At 56.2% G+C, this 21,625-nt stretch overlaps 8 protein-coding genes across 8 annotated transcripts; 5 read left to right on the top strand and 3 right to left on the bottom strand.

Moving 5' to 3' along the window:
* Nucleotides 1–585: 585 nt before the first annotated feature.
* On the top strand, nt 586–4,578 carry VDAG_00901 (killer toxin subunits alpha/beta; the record flags this gene model as incomplete). Its single annotated transcript, XM_009649787.1, has 1 exon — nt 586–4,578. One exon carries the CDS (start codon nt 586–588, stop codon nt 4,576–4,578), a length of 3,993 nt encoding a protein of 1,330 aa, XP_009648082.1.
* A 1,164-nt stretch (nt 4,579–5,742) lies between these two features.
* On the top strand, nt 5,743–6,531 carry VDAG_00900 (uncharacterized protein; the record flags this gene model as incomplete). Its single annotated transcript, XM_009649786.1, has 1 exon — nt 5,743–6,531. One exon carries the CDS (start codon nt 5,743–5,745, stop codon nt 6,529–6,531), a length of 789 nt encoding a protein of 262 aa, XP_009648081.1.
* Nucleotides 6,532–7,677: 1,146 nt separating this feature from the next.
* VDAG_00899 (54S ribosomal protein L9) lies at nt 7,678–8,691 on the top strand (the record flags this gene model as incomplete). Its single annotated transcript, XM_009649785.1, has 1 exon — nt 7,678–8,691. The coding sequence occupies one exon, from the start codon at nt 7,678–7,680 to the stop codon at nt 8,689–8,691; it is 1,014 nt and encodes a 337-aa protein (XP_009648080.1).
* A 265-nt stretch (nt 8,692–8,956) lies between these two features.
* VDAG_00898 (cytochrome oxidase assembly) lies at nt 8,957–9,681 on the bottom strand (the record flags this gene model as incomplete). The annotated part of the gene is made up of 2 exons (XM_009649784.1): nt 8,957–9,444; nt 9,507–9,681. 2 exons carry the CDS (start codon nt 9,679–9,681, stop codon nt 8,957–8,959), a joined length of 663 nt encoding a protein of 220 aa, XP_009648079.1.
* Nucleotides 9,682–10,023: 342 nt separating this feature from the next.
* On the top strand, nt 10,024–10,703 carry VDAG_00897 (uncharacterized protein; the record flags this gene model as incomplete). The annotated part of the gene is made up of 2 exons (XM_009649783.1): nt 10,024–10,123; nt 10,198–10,703. 2 exons carry the CDS (start codon nt 10,024–10,026, stop codon nt 10,701–10,703), a joined length of 606 nt encoding a protein of 201 aa, XP_009648078.1.
* A 240-nt stretch (nt 10,704–10,943) lies between these two features.
* VDAG_00896 (ankyrin repeat protein nuc-2) lies at nt 10,944–15,178 on the bottom strand (the record flags this gene model as incomplete). Its single annotated transcript, XM_009649782.1, has 7 exons — nt 10,944–10,961; nt 11,166–12,967; nt 13,017–13,824; nt 13,991–14,110; nt 14,313–14,407; nt 14,815–14,957; nt 15,048–15,178. The coding sequence occupies 7 exons, from the start codon at nt 15,176–15,178 to the stop codon at nt 10,944–10,946; spliced, it is 3,117 nt and encodes a 1,038-aa protein (XP_009648077.1).
* A 1,599-nt stretch (nt 15,179–16,777) lies between these two features.
* On the bottom strand, nt 16,778–18,470 carry VDAG_00895 (uncharacterized protein; the record flags this gene model as incomplete). The annotated part of the gene is made up of 5 exons (XM_009649781.1): nt 16,778–16,921; nt 17,010–17,431; nt 17,488–18,015; nt 18,078–18,387; nt 18,450–18,470. The coding sequence occupies 5 exons, from the start codon at nt 18,468–18,470 to the stop codon at nt 16,778–16,780; spliced, it is 1,425 nt and encodes a 474-aa protein (XP_009648076.1).
* A 518-nt stretch (nt 18,471–18,988) lies between these two features.
* On the top strand, nt 18,989–21,069 carry VDAG_00894 (ATP-dependent RNA helicase DHX8; the record flags this gene model as incomplete). Its single annotated transcript, XM_009649780.1, has 2 exons — nt 18,989–19,210; nt 19,264–21,069. The coding sequence occupies 2 exons, from the start codon at nt 18,989–18,991 to the stop codon at nt 21,067–21,069; spliced, it is 2,028 nt and encodes a 675-aa protein (XP_009648075.1).
* Between the last annotated feature and the right edge of the window lie 556 nt (nt 21,070–21,625).

Genomic DNA, 21,625 nt, shown 5'->3' with positions numbered 1-21,625 from the left:
TTCATTCATCGCCGAGAGCCCCGGACTGACCTTCCGGTCATCTTAAAGCGCATACACACTTACTCGCTCATAGTTTTAGGATGCGTTACTCAGGGAGGACCCTCGGCCTAGATCATGTTTGTGGCCACGATGGTTACACTCGAGGATTGAGGATCACGTTGTTCCCACTCCGATGCAATGCGACGGAACAACACGGGCGAGCGGCCTGCTGCTATCCTGGCAAGGGACGGTCTAGTTCTCATCTCACATGATTCTTCAAAGTCAGCAGGCAAGCCCATGGTAAGCTGGCTTGGCAACTCCTTCGCGGACATGGACGGACACCATTCACACGAGATAGAAGATTGAGTCGAGAACTGCCGCAGCCACTTGGTTTGCCCGCGCATGCCGAACAAGACCAAACTCTTAACGGTGCTTGGTCTGTCACTGCCCTTTGATCTTCTTCTTCCGTTTCTCTTCATCGGGTTCTCGTCAGGTTGCCTGTACAGTCATTGTTTTACTTACTTTTAATTACCTGCTAATAGGTAGCTCGACACCATGTGGTCGAAGATACTACCGCTGCTGCCGCTGCTGCCGGCAACGGCGGTCATGGCATCACCAACCCAGTCCCTTACCCCAGTCTCAGAAAATCGCATTCTGCATGTCAAGACATGCCCTCGATCTTGCGACAAGGCTGGCAGCGATCTCGAAGAATGGAGCCACTTTCACGACTTGGAAGGCCTCGCTGTCTGTCCCGAGCCGGTTCTCCTCTCCTTCAACCTCTACACGCCGCTTGATGATCCCAAGTCCGTCATCAGCATCCGTGCCTGCACTCTCGGTGATGCCTCTACCGAGGACAACTTCCTCGCTGAGACGGAGTATGTGGCCCCGGATGCCAAGGGCGAGACCAATTTTGGCCCCGATGGACCCTCCCGTCGCAGTATCAACGAAACGGTCGTCGGGGACGGGGCCACTTGCGGCTTGGACACTCCCAACAACACCAAGGTCACGGCTCTGCTCTCGTCGTGGGATGCTGGCCGCGACATCTCAGATGCTGGTCTTACTACGCCGGCTGCTGAGTCTAATGAGAACACCAAGCCCGACGTTGGGCGCGCCATCGAACACTTGTCGACCCATGTTAGTAAAGACAAGAGCTGCGATGAGCTCATCACTTTTGCCTATCTCCGCGGTACCCTCGTTGGCCTGTACGCGGGAGGCCTTATCGACAAGAAAAAAACATCCGCATCCATGCTGAAGAAGCTGGCCAGCGAGATGAAGGGAGCCTCCTCGCCCACGGCTCGCAAGGCCCTTGAAGTCTGCGGCGGTCATCGATCGTCAGCCGATACCTTTGGTGTCGTGGCCGACGGCAGTGGTGATTTTGCCGCCGTTCAGAAGATCATGAAGACGTGGAGCAACGGCCAATGCATGTCAGACAAGCCTGAGGTCAACAGCACACCCCTCAAGGATAGCGACTTGTGGTCTTTTGACCTGTCGCCTCCCATCGAATCCTCGACCTCGGCCGGACGCCTTCGCAAGAGGGCCGACTGCCGCAGCATCCGTGTTGTGGACAACGACGATTGCGGCAAGCTGGCATCGCGCTGCGGCATTGGTGGAGCAGCCTTTGAGAGCTTCAACAGGGGAACATCTAACCTCTGCTCGACGCTCAAGCCCGGCCAGCCCGTGTGCTGCTCATCCGGTACCTTGCCTGACGTCAAGCCCAAGCCCCAGGCTGACGGTTCGTGCGCTACATACGCCGTCGAAGCCAACGAGGGCTGCGCGGCTGTAGCAGCCAAGCACGGCCTCAAAGAGCAGGACCTCGAGAAGATGAACGAGAAGACCTGGGGCTGGGATGGCTGTGCTGGAGGCCTCGGTCTCAAGCAGCGCATATGTGTCAGCTCTGGCAAGCCGGCCATCCCAGCGTCGTACCCGGACGCGCAGTGTGGCCCTACCAAGCCCGGGTCCAAGCTACCGACGGACGGCACATCCCTCGCCGACATCAATCCTTGCCCGCTCAAGGTCTGCTGCAACGTGTGGGGTAACTGCGGAACGACGTCCGATTTCTGCACCATCTCCAAGACGGCCACGGGCAACCCTGGCACGTCCAAGCCCGGCGAGAACGGCTGCCAGTCAAGTTGCGGCACCAAGATTGTCAACAACTCGAAGAAGCCGGCCCAGTTCCGCAAGATTGCCTACTATGAGGCCTGGAACTTCAAGCGTCCGTGCCTCAACATGAACGTCCTCGACGTGGACCGGTCTTACACTCACGTCCACTTTGCCTTTGCCGAGATTTCATCCAGCATGCAAGTCGTCATCCCCGATGACCAGAAGAAGCAATGGGATCTCTTTGTGGCGGCCAAGGACTATCCCAAGAAGATCCTCGCCTTTGGCGGCTGGGCCTTCTCCAATGAAGGCCCCGGTGCCGGTCTGTTCCGTCAGGCTGTCAGCCCTGGAAATCGGGGGGCCTTTTCTGACCGCGTGGTCAAGTTTGCCAAAGACAACGGCCTCTCGGGCCTCGACTTTGACTGGGAGTACCCCGGTGCCACCGATATTGAAGGCTCGCCTCCCGGTCAGGCGGAGGACGGCGAGAACTACTACCAGTTCCTCAAGCTCGTTCGCTCCAAGCTGCCCTCGGACATGACACTTTCCATTGCCGCAGCGTCTTCATACTGGTATCTCCGCAGCTTCCCCATTGAGAAGATGGCCGAGGTGCTCGACTACATTGTCTACATGACGTACGACTTTCATGGACAGTGGGACGTCGGCAACAAGTGGGCGATGCCGGGCTGTGACTCTGGCACGTGTCTACGCTCCCATGTCAACTCGACAACGACCCAAGACAGCCTCGTCATGATCACAAAGGCCGGCGTGCCGACACACAAGATTGTCGTCGGTGTCACAAGCTACGGTCGCTCCTTCAAGATGTCCGACGCGGGTTGCCGTGGACCGCAGTGTACGTTCCTGGGTGCTCGCAACCAGTCGCCTGCCAAAAAGGGTCGTTGCACCGGTGAGGGGGGCTATATCTCCAATTTCGAGATTGATGAAATTATCAAGAAGGGTGGTGCTATCAAGTCGTGGTATGACGCCGAAACGGACTCGGATTACCTCGTCTACGAACGCGTCGAGTGGGTGGCCTACATGACGGAGACGACCAAGAGCCGACGCATCAGCTACTATGAGTCTCTCAACATGGGCGGCACTTCTGACTGGGCTGTCGATCTCCAGGGTGAGGGCGAGCGTGGCGAGGATGATGGTGAGGACAGTGACTACGAGCCGGATCCCAACGACGACAAGTCGCTCGAGCCGTGTCCGTACTCACCAACGACCATGGACAACATCTACAACCTCGACTTTAGGAACGAGATACCACCCCACTGCGTGGGCAAGTACCTCATCCCCGTGCTGCATAGCATGCTTAAGGAGGTCAAGAAGCGCTTCGAGGAGATCCTCGGCGACGGTTACGACAAGTACTTCCGCTTGTATGCCGATCACGTCTTCACGAACCGTCACGAGGCTCTCTGGCAGCTCATGATGGACGAGGGCAACGACTACTTCAACTGCGAGATCTTCTCCAAGTTCCCCTGCTGTCCCGGGTGCGAGGACCTCAACCGCCACAACTGCCATAACTGCATCAACGACTGCGATGTCAAAGGGAGTGGACACCCGGGCTGGGAGTGGCGCAAGAAGAAGATGCCCTGCCCTCCCGACTACTCGAAGCGCGGCATGGATCCCTCGAAGTACTATATGGCATCGATCTTCTGGGACTACAAGAGCGACGAGACGAAGAAGGACTTTGTCAACGAGATCTCGACCGTCGTCGGCGTTGGTGAGGAAGACATCTATTACCCCGAGCACCGCCCCCATTATAAATCAAGGCTCGCCATTGAGATGTGCTTCGGCAGCCAGCCCGGCGGCGACACGTCGTACGAAGCCATGAAGGGCGATTGCCAAGGCGAGCACTGGTGGCACAATGCCCCGACCATTGGCACCGGCTTCACTGTTGAGGACATTTTCAACCCCAAGACGGAGATCAGCTCGACCCTCAAGAACGTCAACATTGAGAGTATCCTCGCCGAGTACGAGCTGTCCGTGACCGCCGATGAGTACGACGGGGACTCCTTTGACCTCATCGACGCCCTTGTCCTGCCCATCTTCATGATGTACTCGGGTCTCGAACACATGGAAAACGTCGTCGAGATGGGCAAAGACATTGAGGAGGCCAACAAAATCGCCCTCATCACGAATCTCCTCTCGGCCGTGCTCCTCGTCGTCGGCGGCTTCGGCGGCGTCGCGGCCGGTGCCGCCTCAACGGGCCTGCGTCTCCTCGGCCGCACGCTTGTGAGCCTCTCCGAGGCCGGAAACACTGGTCTCGGTCTCTACACGGCCGTGAGCGATCCCAAGACCATTCCTCTCCTCATCTTTGGTCTCATCATGAGCGGCACCAACCTCCGTAGCGCCACCAACGTTGGCAAGGCGGCCAAGTTGAGGCGTGACATGAGCGCTGAACAGATTGCGCGCATCAGCCCCCAGGCCAGCAAGATGGCTGGCATCGCATCCAGCGCTCAGAAGAGGCCCCCCAAGCTTGACCTTTGCCGGTATGCTTAGGTAGCGTCTGGGTTAAGCCAGTGGGTTTGAGAATGCCCTGCCTGGATGATGATCTAGATGTAGAATATCGCCCACAAAGTAAGATACTGCAGACGAAGTCTATCCTCAGGTGGTAGTATAGTCTGAGTAAGGCATCTTGTCTACCTTCGTTTCTCAGTAGTTCACGTCAAACAACAAGACTCGAATATCACTTCTTTCCTTCAAGTAGTGTTACATGTAACTGGAGTTTCCCCTCATATCAGACGTGACCAAACTCACACTCAACGATGATAATCTTAGCCTGGGATCGAAGGGTATGACCTCTTGACCCAGATCGACATTCGCATGTCATCCTGCAAGCCTCCGGAAGAGTGGCGAGTGGCTAGCTCCCTACATTATGCCAAGTCAGCAGTAAAAAGCCTGACCTCAACATCACCGTACTCCATGTGATATATTGTACCGAGGTGACCAAATACCACGATGTCCCACCCGACAGGGTGGCAACACCGCCGAGGAAAGATAAGAGAGGAGCACAACAGGCGGAGTAAGCTCTCCCTTGCTCAGACGAGAGAGACCATGCAACCACGGGAAGGAGGATCTGCCAAGGGCCGAACGAGGGGCATTGAAATTTTCGCTCGCCTGCTGACATGATCATCGTTCGAGAACAGAACACACGGCCCGTGGTACGTAGTCGATTGAGATCCGAAGCTCTCTGCTGCAACGATACCACCCTGGTCTTATGGCATCCTTGGCATCTCAATCCTCCAAACCTCATCCTTGAAGCCCAGCCCCGCTTGGCACCTCATGAAGATGCATGGATCTTTCTGCCGGTGACAGGGGCACCGCACATTTGCACCCCCTCCCTGGTCACCCCGAACGCATCCCTGTGGACGTCAACATCTACATGGACTGGTCGTCAGTAAGAATCGAGCTGAGCAGGGCTAGACATCGCTGCTGAACCATTTTATCTGGCCATGTCTGGACAAGGCACCGTCCTTCTTCCCATCCGGTCCCGCGTCAAGTGGTTCGGGGCTCCTATACTCCCTCTTCTGTGACCGACCACAGCCGAACACACCATATCCTTGCTTTTTGGCTCTCTCTTGATTTCGTCTCAGAACACCTCGTCGAACCTCTGTCGAGCATTTTGCTTGCATCACGTCTCACTCGACACCTCTCTCCATCGCCATGAGACTCTTCCCCACTGTCCTAGGCCTGCTGGCCGCCTTCCAAACGTGCGTGGCCGAGATCTCGGCCCTGGAAGCAGCGCGGGTCCTCCACTACTACGTCACCTACGATCTCGACGTCGAGGTCAACGGCCAGGGCAAGAACACCATCGCCCAACGGTGTAAGGGCACCGGCAAAGACGGCCGCTGCAACTTCAACGAGTTTGTCAACTACTACGAGACGGGCAAGCCGACGAGCGAGCCCAGGTACTACGAGATCTCGTCCGGATTTGCCTTCTACCCAGGCGACATCGCCGCGATTGTCGACGCCCTCAGGCGCATGGGCAAGGTGAGCGAGCCGGACCAGATCGAGCGCCTCGTCAAGGGCCGCAAGACGGCCGTCGGCGTCTTCAACGACCTCGCCAAGATCTCCAACAAGAACTACGAGAAAGCGGCGTCGAACAACTTCTCGATCGGGCGCAAGCGGGCCAACGTCATGGAGACGCTCGGCAGCATCAAGCACTACTCGCTGGCCCGGGGCGAGGGCAACATGCTCGACCGCCTCAGGAAGATCAGGGAGGTGCAGTGGAAGATCATCCAGCGCAACAGCGCGTATGCCAAGGCCAGCAGCGAGCGCATCGACTGGCGCCAGACCGTTGCCGCCAATCCCGACCTCGCCAACAAGGACAGTGACCTCTTCAAGACCGTCGCCGCGGCCGTCAAGGGCGAGAGGAATGTCAAGGGGAGTCTGGCCGACCAGACCATCGCGCAGAGGGCCCTCGACCACTTTACGGCGTGCAACAACAGTTGATCGCGCTGCTAGCCTACGGCGAGGGCTTCGGTTCGTTGTGCCTGGCAATGATAAGAAGCCTGGCCGGGTGATAGATGCGGTAGGAGCCTAGACAGTGCAATCGAGTTTAATAAAGCAACCCCAATCTTTTTGGTGTCAGCGACTGTGCCTCGCATCAACCCATGGCGTCTGATGTCTGAACCCTGCTTCGCCATTGCTCAGGCCATGTCTAATCGCAGCATCAGCCATTACACCGTGCAACTTCTCCGGTCTTCGTGATGACAGGCTGGGAAGCGGTGATTGTCTTTGCAGTGCGAAAATGCACAAGATGAAATCAACAGACAGAACGAAACACATGCTGCCTTTGTGTCAGAAATCTCTTGAAGAGCAACGATGACGCGGCCGCCTCGCATAGACAGGAAACCATGTCTAGCTTGTAGCAGCTTTGGCGTGATTATTGCAGGGCGTTGAGTTTCCTCCATATTTTGTGTATGACAGTTGCATGGAACGGACATTTTGCCAGAGGAAGGCTCGGTTGAAAATCGTACTTTGGCTCAGAAGTGCTTCCAGTGGCTGGAGCAGCGAGGCATCGTCCAGTGTCGCTTTGGCAAGTCTACCGCGGAGACTTGTAACCATAATCACCTCTGATTATAACAGCTCGTGGCATGCCTTCAACTTCGAAGTGGTCATGGGAATCTGGATGCTTTGGCGTCTTGCTTCTGGCTGTTGACGCCGCACGTCGGGGAAGCTCATATCAACTTGCCTCAGACAGCATCTTATGTCGAGGCAGAGACATGCGAGAGATACTTAAGTAAGTATAGACAATGGAATAATTTCTCCTGAGCCATGTGAAGTGCTCAAGGACAATGTCGATATGCTGTTACTCCAGGTGTTGGAGGAGGTGAGTTGACTCCACCGGCGCCAACGCGCTTAACACGACACAAAACGCACGGACCATGTCGAGGAAGCGCTGAGCTCAACCTCAGTCAGGGTCGCTAAAATTTCCATTGGCCTTGGGTCAGACAATTCGTCGTCGTCGAAACTCCATCGCCAACGACCACCCACCGACAGCTCCATCGCCCCCATTGAGGCCCTCGACACAGGCTCCCGACCATTCTTCTTCTTCCCCTCGGCGACCTACGACTTCACATCTCAGAACAAGGCACGATGGCGCCTCGACTCCCGCCATCCTGCCTCCAGGCCCTGCGCCTGCCCGCACGACCATCGCTCTCCCTCCCCTCTCGCCTCCTCCTCCCGAGAACCAGCCAGCGCGGCATCACGGCTGGCTGGTCAACCCTCCCTCACCGCTCCAAGCCCGCCCGCTTCAACCAGCCGTCCGCCGGCCTGCCCGTCCCGACCGCCGGTCCAGCCGCCGCCCTCGCCCGCAAGGAGCTCACGACGCCCCTGCGCACCGGCGTCCTCGCCATCAAAAAGGGCATGACATCCGTCTTCTTCGGCAAGAAGCGCGTGCCCGCCACCGTGCTGCAGCTCGACCAGGTGCAGGTGCTCGCCTCGCGCACGCGCGCCACCCACGGCTACTGGGCCGTCCAGGTCGGCCTCGGCCAGAAGGAGCCGCGCAACGTCACGCGCCCGCTGCTCGGCTACTTTGAGGCCCGCGGCGTCTTCCCCAAGCGCCACATTGCCGAGTTTCGCGTCAAGGGCGAGGACGGCCTGCTGCCCGTCGGCGCCCAGCTGCGGCCCGACTGGTTCCAGAAGGGCCAGTACGTCGACGTCCGCTCCAACAGCCGCGGCCAGGGCTTCGCCGGTGGCATGAAGAGGCACGGCTTCGCCGGCCAGCCGGCCTCCCACGGAAACTCCAAGAACCACAGGACCATGGGTACCGCCGGCCCCTCGCAGGGTTCCGGCTCCAGGGTGCTGCCCGGCAAGAAGATGCCGGGACGCATGGGCAACCAGCAGACGACGGTGCAGAACCTGACCGTGCTGTCGGTCGACAACGAGCTCGGCATCGTCGTCGTCAGCGGCCCCGTGGCCGGCCCCAAGGGCTGCGTCGTCAAGCTGCAGGACGCTGTCAAGAGGAAGGCGCCCACGCAGCCCCACCGCGAGGCCACGCTATCGGCGCTGCTGGAGGAGAATGCCGATGCCGAGGTCAAGCTGCAGGAGGCGCGGGAGAGGCATCTTGTCATGAAGGAGGAGAGGAGGTCACGACCCGATCTATTGTAAACACGAACTGCTGCTGGTAAGTAGCAGTGACGGTGATGACAGTGGGAAGAAAGCGATGTACGAGACGAGTTGTTGATCCCCGGGGTTGTCCTTTTTTCTTTGAAATTGTACTATACACACTGTTGTACATCTATGCATATCATTGAGGCGTTCTGCGGGCCCTCACGCCAGAACAAAAGGCTCTCTCTCTCTCTTTCAAGAAGAGCCCATCTCCTAAACAATTTTCTGTTCAAAAAGCCTCTCAAGCCACGTCCTGGTTGTACATCTACTTGAGCTTCGGCTGTTGCCTGAAGCCCCTGGTCGCCGCCGAGGCGACCTCCTCCTCATAGTCGTCCAGGTCGTTTCCGCCGACGATGCCCTTGAACGGATCCGTGCCGTCGAGCAGATCAATCTTGCGCCCGTCCGGCATCTCCAGGCTCCACTCGGTCGTCTCGAACATGCCCTTGTGCGAGAGACGGTAGCTCGCGAACCGCATGACGGCCTCGCTGCGAGAGCCCTTGACGCTGAACGCAATGTCGATGCGTCCGTGCAGCTGGTTCATCTCGCCGCTGATCCAGGGGATTTGGTGCTTGAAGTAGACCTCATCTCCCAGCAGCTCGCGGGCCTTGGGAGAGACGCGCAGGGCGTAGAGCGTCGAGGATACGACGGGCGAAGAGGACTTTTGGTAGTTGAAGATGGCGAGCGACGAGACGGCGACAATGACGACAAAGATGGGGAAGGAGCGGGACCAGCGGAAGGTCGTCGAGGCAAGGTCTAGGCCATGGCCGTCAGCTATTGTCACAGATAGACCATGCATATGACAGAAAAGAATGTACCTGGAAGTTCACGGTCGGCACGGCGCTCCATCAAGGGTCCTTGACCGGGCTTCGGCGCAGCCGTCATCCATCTTTGCTGAAGAGGCGTTCTCGTGCCCTTGGCAGCATTGGCTGTAGCGGTCGGCAGGGCGCGCAGCGACTGCAAGGCGCGTCTGCTGGCAAGCCTGCTGATCATGGCGGCGTGTGAAGACATGGGTGACTCGCTGGTGGCATTCAGTGTCGTCGGTCTCGGGTCCCTCTGATCAGGCGATGCGCTCCAAAGGCGAGACAGAAAAGTTGACAAGGGTATCAAAGTGGGGCCAGATCACAAATCGAAGCCTTGTCAAGCTTCAACCAATCAGACACAAGCTGTCGCCTGCTGTTTCGTCATAAGGCTGTGAGCACTCGATGGGAGCCTCGACTTCTGTCCAACAGCCTAGCTCTACACCGTAGCTCGTGGCCAACTTGGCTTCTCTTCGTCCGTTCAGTGGTCATAAAGATACCGAGGTCGTATCGTTTGGCATCTCACTCTAGCACCATGGCGACGAGAGGCGCATCCGCCCGTCTCCGAAAGACATTCCACTACCCCGCCGACTCAGACTCGGACTCTTCTCAGCCAGAAGCCATAGACGAGCAAGGTACTGCCCTTCCCGCCACATACTCTCTCTATCTCTCTTTCTCACCCGGGGACAAAACTGACGCGAAACCACAGAACAAGAATCCCTCATCGCCCGCCTCACGGCCGAAAACGCTTCCCGAAACGCAACCTTCCGACTGCTCCTCCTGCCTCTGCCCCTCGTCTCGATCCTCCCCTACATTCTCGCCTTCCCCCCTTCCTTCCCCGCCCTTCTGGCAATGACTTCCCTCCTCGCCACCGCCTATCTCCTCTACAGCCAACAGCCCGATAAGACCGGCCTTCGCGTCGTGGATGACTGGCTCCGTCCCGCGGCCGCGCGGCGCGAGAGACAGAGGCGTGGCGCGGCACCGTTCGTGCTGAGTGAGGGAGGGCCGCTCGACACATACCTGCCGCTCTTGAATCTGGGTCTCTGTGCCGTCGTCGCACTGACAGGGGCTTTCTCGAGGGGCAAGGCGAGCGGGTTGTTGGGGTACTGGCCGGCGGTCGTCTACACTGTTGTTCTTGTCGCCAAGGTGGTCATGGGAAGCGTCGACCCGGAAGGCGAACTGAGTGCGTTGAAGTATGATTACAAGGGGGCGTGATGCAGCCTGCCGATGCAAATTTGAAGCAGTGGTCGAAGAGCATGCAAAGGAATGCGACAATTCGCGAAGAAGAAATAATTGTCAAATCGTGACTATCTTGTGCCATTTCATGCCTCCCTCCGAGACGTCAGGTGCTGTCCATTCCAACTCCGTACCAGTGGTCTATTTCACAATCACCTCGCTTATCAACCCGCGGGAATTCTCACGCTCTAAGCTCATGATCACTCCATATCGATCGACTCATTGAATCGCAAGATGCTGTGCCCCTTTAGCACGCCGTCCACACCTTTGGGCAGCTTTGGAAATGGGTCCGCCATGGAGTTTACTGCCGACGTCGCTTCCGACGACTTGTCGGTCACGAGCACAAGGCCGTGTGACTTGATCGCATCTACGAGTGCTGGAAGCATGTCCTATGTATCGTGTTAGCTTGTGAGCATCGAATAAGATGTGTTGAGCATGTACCAAGAGACGCGAGCAGCAAATGAGGCCCATGAAGTTATTGCTTTGCGCGACCCTGACCGCTTCCTTGATGGACGTCGATCGCCGCCCGTGGCTCTGAATGATATCAGGTGCCGCCATGGGCTCCTCCCGCCCCAGGTCATTGCACAAGAAGACGGGGAAGTTAGGCTGCTTCCAGTTAAGTGCAGCACATAGGTTGGTATTGTAGGAACTGAAGACGACGGAGCGGACAGACTCGAGGGATTGCGCACGCTGCGCACGGGCGTGATCGAAGACAATCGTCAGGATAGCGTCGACAAAGCTGTTCATGTCCAAGGTGGAGCCGAGTCCAAACGCCTTTTCATCCTCTGTCGTCGGGTAGAGGACTTGGATGTTGACATGCATGCCGTGAGGAAGCAGCGACAGGGCTTCATCCAAGGGCACACCCGCTGTCGCAAGGATTCGGTGAATGTCGGCGATACCGTCCATCGACTTGGTACGCAACGTCGAGAGCTCTGCTCGACTTGGGCTTCGGGCTGTGATGGTGGTGAATTGATCCGCAGTCAAGCGACACACTGGTAGGTCGATGCCGCCACACGGTATTGTCCATCTGGGCCAGAGCACCGGTACACCGTCGCTGGTATGTTGGACGAAGACTCGCACAAAGTCGCCAGATAGGCTCGAACCGGTAATGAACGTGCTGGGACTCCTGTCGAATTGACTTGTTGCCTTCCAGTAAGTCTCAAAGTCGGTGATCTCTAGGGGCTTCCCGTTGAAGGGCTTGATGACCTGGACATGGAAGCTGATTTGGCCAATCGCCCGCAGCCTTGGATCAAATAGTGGCAAGCAGCATTTCCCGGAGCTGCTCAGAAGAGCCTTGAAAGTGTTCGGTAGAGCGACCGTCTTGGCGATAATCTTGGCACCGTACGTTGGAAATACATCGAAGTCGAGCGTAAAGTTATCCAGATTGTCAATCTGGAAGGAGGCGAGTCGGGTATCTTCTTGGAAAGGCAGCATGATGTTTTTCGGAATGAGATCGAACATTTTAGATGAAATAGTGAGTCGAGCAGCAGGGTACTTCCCGTCGTGGAAGAATACGAGTGGTTGTTCTCCGTTCTCCTCAAAGTTGATTTGTACGACAGTCTTAGTGTCGAGGAAATTGTGTCCGTAGCGACGGAGGGGAATGATCGGAGGAGGGAGCTCGAGCTCTGGTATCGCATCAGGGTCGAGTACCATGGCGTCTGGGCCGCTGCTGCTCATCGTTGGAGGCATCAACGAAGAGGCAGGCTGAAGCAAGAGTGGGCTCTCCCGCGTCTGTTTGTTAAACGGTGCGAGCAGCCTCATGCACTCCAGATGGCCTTCCCATGCTGCGTAGTACATCGCAGGTAGATCCTTCTCGTCCAAGATGCTGGGATCAGCACCAACGTCAAGAAGCGCCTGCAGACACGGCACATTGCCCTCGCTTGCTGCGTGCACGAGCGGTGTCCAACCGTACAGTTTGTCCACTTGGTCCAGGTCAGCGCCGTGCTGCTTCAACAGCAACAGAAGCTGAGGGGTCTGTCCCGATCGCGCCACCAGGTGGTGAGGGTAAAGTCCCTCGGCGTCAGGAAGAATCTTAGCACCATGCTGCAACAAAAGCGCAACAATCTCCAACGAGCCGTGTTCACAGGCAAGGTTCAGGGGCACGTGGTCGGCGTCCGAGACGGGGTCGAGGCGAGCTGACTTTTCGAGTAGCCTCTGGACGCATTGCAGGTGGCCGTGGATGATGGCATGAATTAGAGGTGTGAAGTTGTCGTGATCAATCAAGTCTTTCGTTTGGACGTCTCCTAAAGAACCATCAATCATGTTGTTCCAGCTCAAGACACCAGAACTTACCACTAAGCAAAGCATCAAGCATGTCAAGACGTCCATGCATACAGGCGTAGTGCAGAGGCACACGACCGTATACATCTGTGCGGTTGACGGAGACCCCCTTTGACAGCCCATACTCGAGAACATATGATTTGCCGTAGATGGCAGCCTGATGAAGACAGTTTCGCTCATTGATGTCATCTTCAGATTGAATGTCAACAAGGCCAGTTCCGAGAAGAAGGTGGAGAGACTCCTTTGGTCCATCGTGAATCGCTGCGAGGAATGTTCGGGTGACTCGCTCCATCAAAGTCACATTGGATCCATCGCCCGCGGCGGCTGACGCAGTTTGCATCCGCAAGAGCAGGTCCTTCAATGCCTCAAGGTTACCAGACACCACAGTGTCGAGTAAGAATATATCTGCATCGCCTTCATCGGTGCCCAGCAAATGCTGGCTGCTGACCAGGTGATCTGTCCGGGCTTCAAAGGTGACATGATCGCCCTCAGACCAAGCTCCAATTTCTTGCAAACTTGTTGTTGCCTGGTCGGAAAGTTCGCTGATAACGGTAGCGTTGAAGAAGGGCTGAACCTCTACTGCTCTTGAGAGATAGAGTTCCTTGGTCTTTGACTTGCTCGTCTTGTCCCACTTTTTCAGGATCTTCGAGAAGGCTGTGCCATTGATCTCAACAAATTGTTGCAGCTTGTTCAGATCGCTGGCAAACTGTTGAAACCCTTCCTCGAGTGTTGTAAACTTGGTAGAGCGACGAGGAAACCCCTGGCCCCGCGATTGCAGAACCTTTTTCTTGTCGAGGAGCGTTCTCAGGCGAACTTTGAGCTAGAATCGATGCTCAGCACCATACGACGTGATACACTCAATGCCATCTTACCTCGGCCTCTTTTTGCAAGTAGAAAGCATTAACTTTCTCGAGCTCTCGTTCCTGGTCGCGAGTAAGTAAAGCCGAAAGTATGTTCATTGCGCCAAGCCATCATCGGTGACGTACCAGTTGAAAGAAAAATGTGGCTTTGTTGGCCTGAAGAGCTGCTTGCGAATCCACAGGGATGCTCCGGTGAACGTCATTCTGAGCGGTGAGTATGGGGGTAGCCGAGAGCCTTTTGATCAGCTAGGCAAATGTGTAGGGTCAGTGGGACGTTCATCCTGGACATCTGCCGTGCGTGTACGCGGGGGTTCCAAGACCCACGCTCGAGGGATGGGCGTCCTGATTTGATCGGACCGTACAGACCAATCCTCTCTGACAGTTCCTGCAACCGAACAGGCACCTGCCGAGGCGGGTTTGGGATCGAGCGTGGGGAGGGAGCACGTACCTTCTTCAGGGCTTTGTAGTTGACAAAGCTGGCGGCATATTCTGGGACCTCCAGCTGGCGCTTCTGGATTTGCTTGCCGAACTTCCTGCAGCAGCCTATCAGATTCATGTCGGTACAGCCGCCACAGGTCACAAAAGCATCGCTTACATGATGTGCGGGTGTCAGAGACGCACGGCGGTCCGGATGGTTGGCGGGAGTGGTGTGACAAATGACGTTGAAGCTCGACAGAAACGATGAGCGAGCCTCCCGAACACCAGACGAGGGTAAATTGTAGAGCAACGGGACGACGAAGCAAGGTAGAATACTGTAAGTCCTGATGGGTATTAGCAACAGAGCCAGGGCGTGCAGCGAGAACGTGTCCCTGAAGAACTGACGTCGTCTCTCAACAAGATGGCTCGGGACTGGACAAGGTGTCACTGAGAAGCCCGTAGCACGTGGGTGTGATCTCTGGTAATTCAGGGTAAGACAGGTGAAGGAGAAGTAGTGCGGTGGATGGGAGAACCCTCGGGTGAGCTCATGACACCCGAGCTGAACGTCACTCGACCGATCAACGCAGGCGAAGGGCTGGCCGGCTGGACCAGACCGAGGAGCTGCATGAGAGTCCCACCATCTTCCAGACCCTGGTTTTTTGAGCCGCTGGCATGGCTGGCACAGGTAAGGAAGAGGAAAAGCACATGGATGTTCTGTGCTCTGGCCAGAGGATGTGGGGGTCGTGAAGACTGAAGCGGCATGCACCTCGGCGTGTCGATGTAGTAACCGCCGATGTCGAAGTACAATGGATATGGAGCGGAGAAATAGGATAGGAGTTGCGGACGAGGGTTCTTGATGTACGCAACCAGAGGTAACTGAGAGGGAATGGTGGACATGAACCTACCTGTTGCCGAAGGGCGCCTTTGAAGATTCGAAGAAATGAACAGGCTTGAGATTCGCGATTGAAGCTGAAGGATGGCAGTGGTACGTGTGATATCGTAGGTTAGATGAAGGGTGAATCGTGATGCTCCGGCGAGGACGTGACAGGACAGGTCGCGACGATCATGTCTTCAGCCAAGTAACGAGGAGAGAGGCTGGCAGGGCATCTCAGATATGGCGGGGTGAGAGAAGCATGTCCCAGGTTGTCGTTGAGATGCCGTAGTGCCGTGGTGCCGTGTTGTAGCCAGACTACTGCGGGGCGGCGGCGTCCCTGTCTGTTTCCTCTTCAGACGGGCGGGTGGAATGATGGACTGAATGGGGTGCTGCCGGGCGGGCTCTGGCTGGCAAGATGAAGCTGGTCGAGACAATGGAGCAAGGATTGGTCTGGTGGTGGTCGCGATGGGAGGGGCCCTCCGAGGCCGAGGCGGAGAAATCGATACCTACAGAACTCGCCGCAAGCTGCAGAGGGCCACGGTGAGAAACCCTGCTAGCGCTGGTGATGCGGGGTACTCAGGTGCCTGCCCTGCTGCCCGGAGGTACTTACTTACTGCATAGCTGCCCCACCACGACACCAACCTCGACGATTGACTTTTGAGTACGTCTTTCTTCAGCGAGGCCTCCATATAGACTGGTACCTGTCAGCACCTTTCAGGCTTTCAGGGACATCATGGTCTCGAGTCAAGCAGCCTGTCTGACGTGGGCTCGGCACTCAAACGCATCTCTGCCGATCGAGACACGTGAGGCTGAAAAAAGATTTAAGGTTACTGTTGCCTGTCACCAGTCTCGGGCGTCACGCCCAGGGTTCGAGCCAGCCGCTGTTCTCTTTAGCAACCCAGAGACTATGTGCGAGACAGGTACCTCGTGGTAGATAAGGCACGTAGCTAAGCCTCCTGAACACGATCTCCGTCGCGTGCTACCTCTTTTTAGCCACCGACAATGTACCATCAGGACCCTCCAAGCTCCCTAGCATTGCCTGGGTAGCTGTCACCCATGAGCTCACCTGGTGCACCTACCACCGATCTAGCCAAGACATCACTTCTGTCCAATCAAACCTTGCAATCGGACCACGTTTCCCCCCCATTCTCCCGCCAAGTACGAGGCTGAGATATCCCTCGTTAACCACCCGCTGGACCCCTCCTTCTAAACGGTTTTGCGCTACTCAACCTGCAGCAACCTGCTGGACCTCGAATGCCAGAAACATGGCCACGTGCTCACTTGACTGAAGCAGAAAGCAGTTTGCAGTGTCGAGGCCGATGCTGGGCTCGCGTCTATGGCGGGCCGGTATATGAGGGGCATTGGTTGGCTGAGCATGATGTAATCTCAACAGTCAATACATGTGGCCACCGGAACAGGCCGATGGTTCTGGTGACGTATGCTTTCCCTTGCTGTACTCAAGCTCGGCCTGTAATCCGGTAGACTTACAAGTAGTCCGGCAGATCGCCCTATTCTGGTCCGCTCATTGAGCCTTTTTCGGACTCGTTATTCCCATTGGTAAGTCATTTTTTTGGCGACCACCACAGTGGATAGCCTTGATGCGAATCCCGCAGTGAGTCATCTCATTCGGTCAAGAACGGGCATCGAGGTAAAAGAGGAAGAAAATTCGAGGCGATGTTATAGATCTGGTCAATCTGGTATTGCGAATCACTCTTGAACATGACCTGAAGATAGGTGACCTCCCGAACGCCCGCCTGCGTAAATGCCTGTTGTCTGTGACGTTGCACGACATGTGAGAAACACCATCCGAGAAACAACATCCGTCCACAAGCCGACAAAACGTCAAGGCTAGACCTTCTTTGCAGCATCCACGCCTGCGGCGGCCGTGGATGTCTCATCCTTCTTGTTCGAGTCAACAAGACTGTCGGACATGGCCTCGGCAGCGGCAAGCTTCAGCCGCTCATTGTCGTCAAGCTTGATGTCCTTCGAGCCTGACTTGTCCTTGGCGTCGCGCTCATCCTCGCTGTCACCCAGACTGAATGGGTCGTTGTCCGTGATGGGGCTGGGGTCAACCGTCGACAGAGGCTGCCACTTGCTGGCCTTTGGCTTATTGCTGTCTTCGGCAGACAGCTTGGGGGAGACGCCATACACATCGACATCGCCTCCATCCCTAAAGGCGACCTTCCTCCCGTCCGACGACCTGGGAGACTTGGAGGGTGGGGGCGGTCGGAACAGATCTGGGCTCGACACCTGCTGCCTGTTGCCGCGGACGGGCGCTGAGTTGCATGTCAATAACAAGCTCATGGGCCACATAATGGCTGGCGGTACTCACTGCCATCGGCGGAGAACTTCATACCCGCAAAGTCGTCGCTCAGCACTTGAGGGTCTGCGTCGTAGCGTTCATAGTCTCCACTCCTGCGGCTGGCTTGCCCAGGTCGTGGCCCGGGAAACTGCTCATGGCCGGGTCGCTGGGGTCGTGCAGGCTCGTCGCTTTCGGCAAACTCCTCGTCGATCCTCTTCTTCAGTGTGGTGATCCATGAGTTAACCTTGCCTTGTGTCTCCACGAAGCCCTGCTTCAGTCTTTCCTGAATGACCGGCAGGTCATCCTCGAAAAAGTTGTGCTCTTTATCATGAAGCTCGTTTGGCTTGAGTCCCGTCTGCTGGCGCTGTCTGGGTTGGCCGCGGCTCGAGGTTCGTTGTTCATATGCGCCAGCGTTGTATTGCTCTGCGAGTTGGCGGGCATAGAGCTCGTCCGACTCGAGTTGCGACATGGTGTGGGCTGGGCCAGACGGGCGCGGGGGCTGAGGAGGCGGAGCCTCCTCACTGGGCTCCCTCTGAGCCGCATCGGGATCCGTCATCTCTGTGAACCTGCTGTCAGGCCATGTCTCCTGAGTATGTCTTTCTATTGGGATGGTAACATACCGAGCAAGGCGTTGAAAGCTGGATCAATCTGCCCGCGGCTGGCAGTGAGAACAGCCCTGATGACTGTCGCATCGATTCCAGGGAATGCCTCCTTTAGGATGGCTTCGTTCTTCTGCGCCTCGGTCAGAGGGCGAGGGGGTTTGGTCGGAGGCGTCTCGTCGCTTGTTGCGGCTGTGGTGCTGGCCGCCGCGGGTGTGGTCTTGGAGGTATCATCACCAACGATACCCGAGTCTTGAACATCATCGTCATCCATTTCGAGGGGACGAGCTGTGGTGGGTGATTCAGGAGCACCAGGGGAAATGTGCTTGTCCTGGTATGGCCAGACTATCGTTAGTGCCATAGAGGTTGAATGAATTTAGAGTGTGACCTCACCGTCTCGGTCGGCGCAGACATGGCGACTGCTTGCTGCGTAGCAAAAGTTCAAGTTGTATCTCAGGTGCCTCGTAAGGTTGATGTTTCTTCTTGAAAATGCTTGTAATGGGGCTGTTGGGAAACCTGGATGCTTCAAGATTGCTGTTGATCATGGGAGGGGTCCATGTCGGACGCCGACGGAAGTGGGCCGCGACGCAGATGACGCCGCACCGAGCACCAGGCTTCCACTTGGTGCTGCGCCACATCGGGTCGTGTGCCTGTGTCGTCACATCGGCCACATCACAGGGCAAATGTCGAGATCACAGCTGTCACCTACTGCTACCAGTTGGTTCCTCTCACACCTCACAAGCCAGCCTGTCTTGCAGTCAAGCCTGGTGAGGATAGCAACGTGGGTAAGAACCGTATCGTCGTCGCAGTTGGTAATATGCCTTCGGATGTCCAAAATCCAGAACTGTGAGACTGGCCTCTGAGGCATCTCGACCTGTTGATCAGTGGATTTTCCTTTGCCGACAATCGTTAAAAGCGCATCACCGGTAACCATGGCAGACTTCGACGTAAACTCGGCTTTCATACCGGCACTTCACAAACCTGCTGCCCTTCTTCCGATTGCCAAGCACCGTGAAGGCTTGCTTTACCTCATCGAAACCAAACCTGTCACCATCATCGTCGGCCAGACGGGCTCCGGCAAGACCACCCAAATCCCCCAATTTTTAGAAGCATCAGGATGGGCGGACGGCGGCAAGGTCATCGGCGTAACCCAGGTCTGTCTACTCATAAGGTGCCCCTTTTTTAACGAGATCTAACGTTTTTACAGCCACGTCGAGTCGCAGCAACGACGGTCGCCCTCCGAGTCGCTGAGGAAGTCGGCTGCGAGGTTGGAAAGGAGGTCGGTTACTCAATTCGGTTTGAAGATGTCACGTCGTCATCCACACGAATCAAATTTTTGACCGACGGCCTTCTGATCAGAGAGGCTCTTGTCGATCCTCTTCTCTCGCGGTACTCGGTCATCATGGTAGACGAGGCGCACGAAAGGTCTATCAGCACAGATATCTTGTTAGGCCTGTTGAAAAAGATCATGAGGAAGCGTCCTGAACTCCGCTTGATTATCAGCAGCGCGACACTACAAGCAGACGCCTTCCTCAAATACTTCACACCTGCAACGGACTCTGAAGCGCCCGGAACACAAGTCCCAGAGTCACCAGCAACAGTCGTCAACATCGAGGGCCGGGCCTTTCCGATCGATATTCTATACCTCGAAGAGCCAACCGAAGACTACTTTGAGAGGGCCATAACCACTGTTATGGACATTCACACGAAGGAGGCCGATGGCGACATCCTAGTCTTTTTGACTGGTCGTGAAGAAATCGACAAGGCCGTTCAAGCTGTCGCAGATCGACTGCTTGAGATGGGGCCTCAAGAACGGACGCTCGAGCCGTTACCATTATATGCAGGGCTGTCAACCGAACAGCAGATGTTAATCTTCGACAAACCGCCGGAGAACAAAAGAAAAGTTGTCTTCTCCACAAACATTGCGGAGGCTTCAGTGACGATTGACGGCATCGTCTACGTTGTAGACTGCGGGTTCGTAAAGCTCAGGACGTACGACCCCGACCTCGGCATCGACTCGCTCACTACAACTCCGCTCTCTAAAGCATCGGCCATGCAGAGAGCAGGACGCGCAGGTCGTACGAGAGCTGGCAAATGCTTCAGGCTCTACACTGAGGAGACATGGGAGAGCTTGGCGGACGCCAATGTCCCTGAAGTCCAGAGGACGAACCTTGCACCATTTATCCTGCAGCTGAAAGCCCTTGGCATCGACAATATTCTGCGATTCCCCTTTCTCAGCGCGCCTCCAGCCAAACTGATGGCAAAAGCCCTCGAGCTACTCTATTCGCTCGGCGCACTTGACGAGTACGCCAAATTGACCCGTCCGTTGGGATACAGAATGGCGGAGATTGCCGTAGAGCCGATGATGGGCAAAACGTTGCTGAGTGCACAGTCTTTCGGCTGTTTAAGTGAGATCCTCACGATTGCTGCCATGACCAGCGTCGCCGGCAATGTGTGGTTTTACCACGACGGCGAGCGGAAAAAGATGGAAAGCTCAAGACGCAAATTTGCCACCGAAGAGGGGGATCACCTGACGCTGCTCAACGTCTATCTCGCCTTTATCACCAAAGGCAAGAAAGAGGCCCGCTTCTGTCATGATCACAACCTTAACTTCAAGACGATGACCAAGGCAGTCAGCGTTCGGGCCCAGCTCAAGCGATACATCGAGCGGTTCGGCATCCCGGTCGACGAATCGCCTGGGACGAAACTGACGCAGCAGGACATGTTGAAAAAAGCCGAGCAGATTCGCAGATGTCTCACGAGTGGGTATTTTGCCCACGCGGCGAGGATGCGTCCGGATGGAACGTTCCAAAAAGTGGCGGGCGACATGACGCTGCACGCTCATCCGACATCGCTCCTTTTCAGTCGCAAGGCGGACTGGGTCATCTATCACGAGATTATAGAGACTGGCAGCAAGGTCTACATCCGTGACATAACGAAGATTGAAAGGAACTGGCTCCTGGAGTACGCGCCCGACTTTTACAAGATCTCCAAACCAGCAGACAGGGTGTAATACTGAGGCTTCTGATGCTAGCCTGGCTTGCCTGGCAGGATATGACGGACTCTGGCATGTTCAGAGCGGGTTGCAACCTTCGAGACAGGAAAGCGGGCATGCTGTCCTACGTCACAAGCATTCCAGACATTTTGTAAGCGATGGGATCGAAGGCGGAATCGAGTTTGCACAAAAACAATAATGGGGTGCTGACGGCATGCATGATTGGTGGTGATGCTGCAATCTGGACACAAGTCACGGGCCAATAGGCGATCGCTGCTGACATCACAATTTCCCTGACTTGAGAGTACAACGCCGCCACATGCAGCATTCTGCCCCTGAGAAGACATGACCTACAGATTTGGGGTCGACGTTTCCTTGGAACGAGGCCTTTTTCTCCTCTGCAGCAGAATCATCGTTCGCAGCCTTGCAGTAGTCTTGTCGCAGTGCAGCGGACGAGATCCTGAACATGATGAGTAAGACGAGACCAGATCAAGAGACACAGACACATCCCGTCTGAGTTCACCAGGGGGAACATGGGCTGGGAGAGATGGTTGGTCGCACAAGACACTGAGTG

This window comes from Verticillium dahliae, genomic scaffold (assembly GCF_000150675.1).
Source record: "Verticillium dahliae VdLs.17 supercont1.2 genomic scaffold, whole genome shotgun sequence".
Taxonomy (NCBI): Eukaryota; Fungi; Ascomycota; class Sordariomycetes; order Glomerellales; family Plectosphaerellaceae; genus Verticillium; species Verticillium dahliae.
This window is presented reverse-complemented; position numbering and strand designations above follow the sequence as displayed.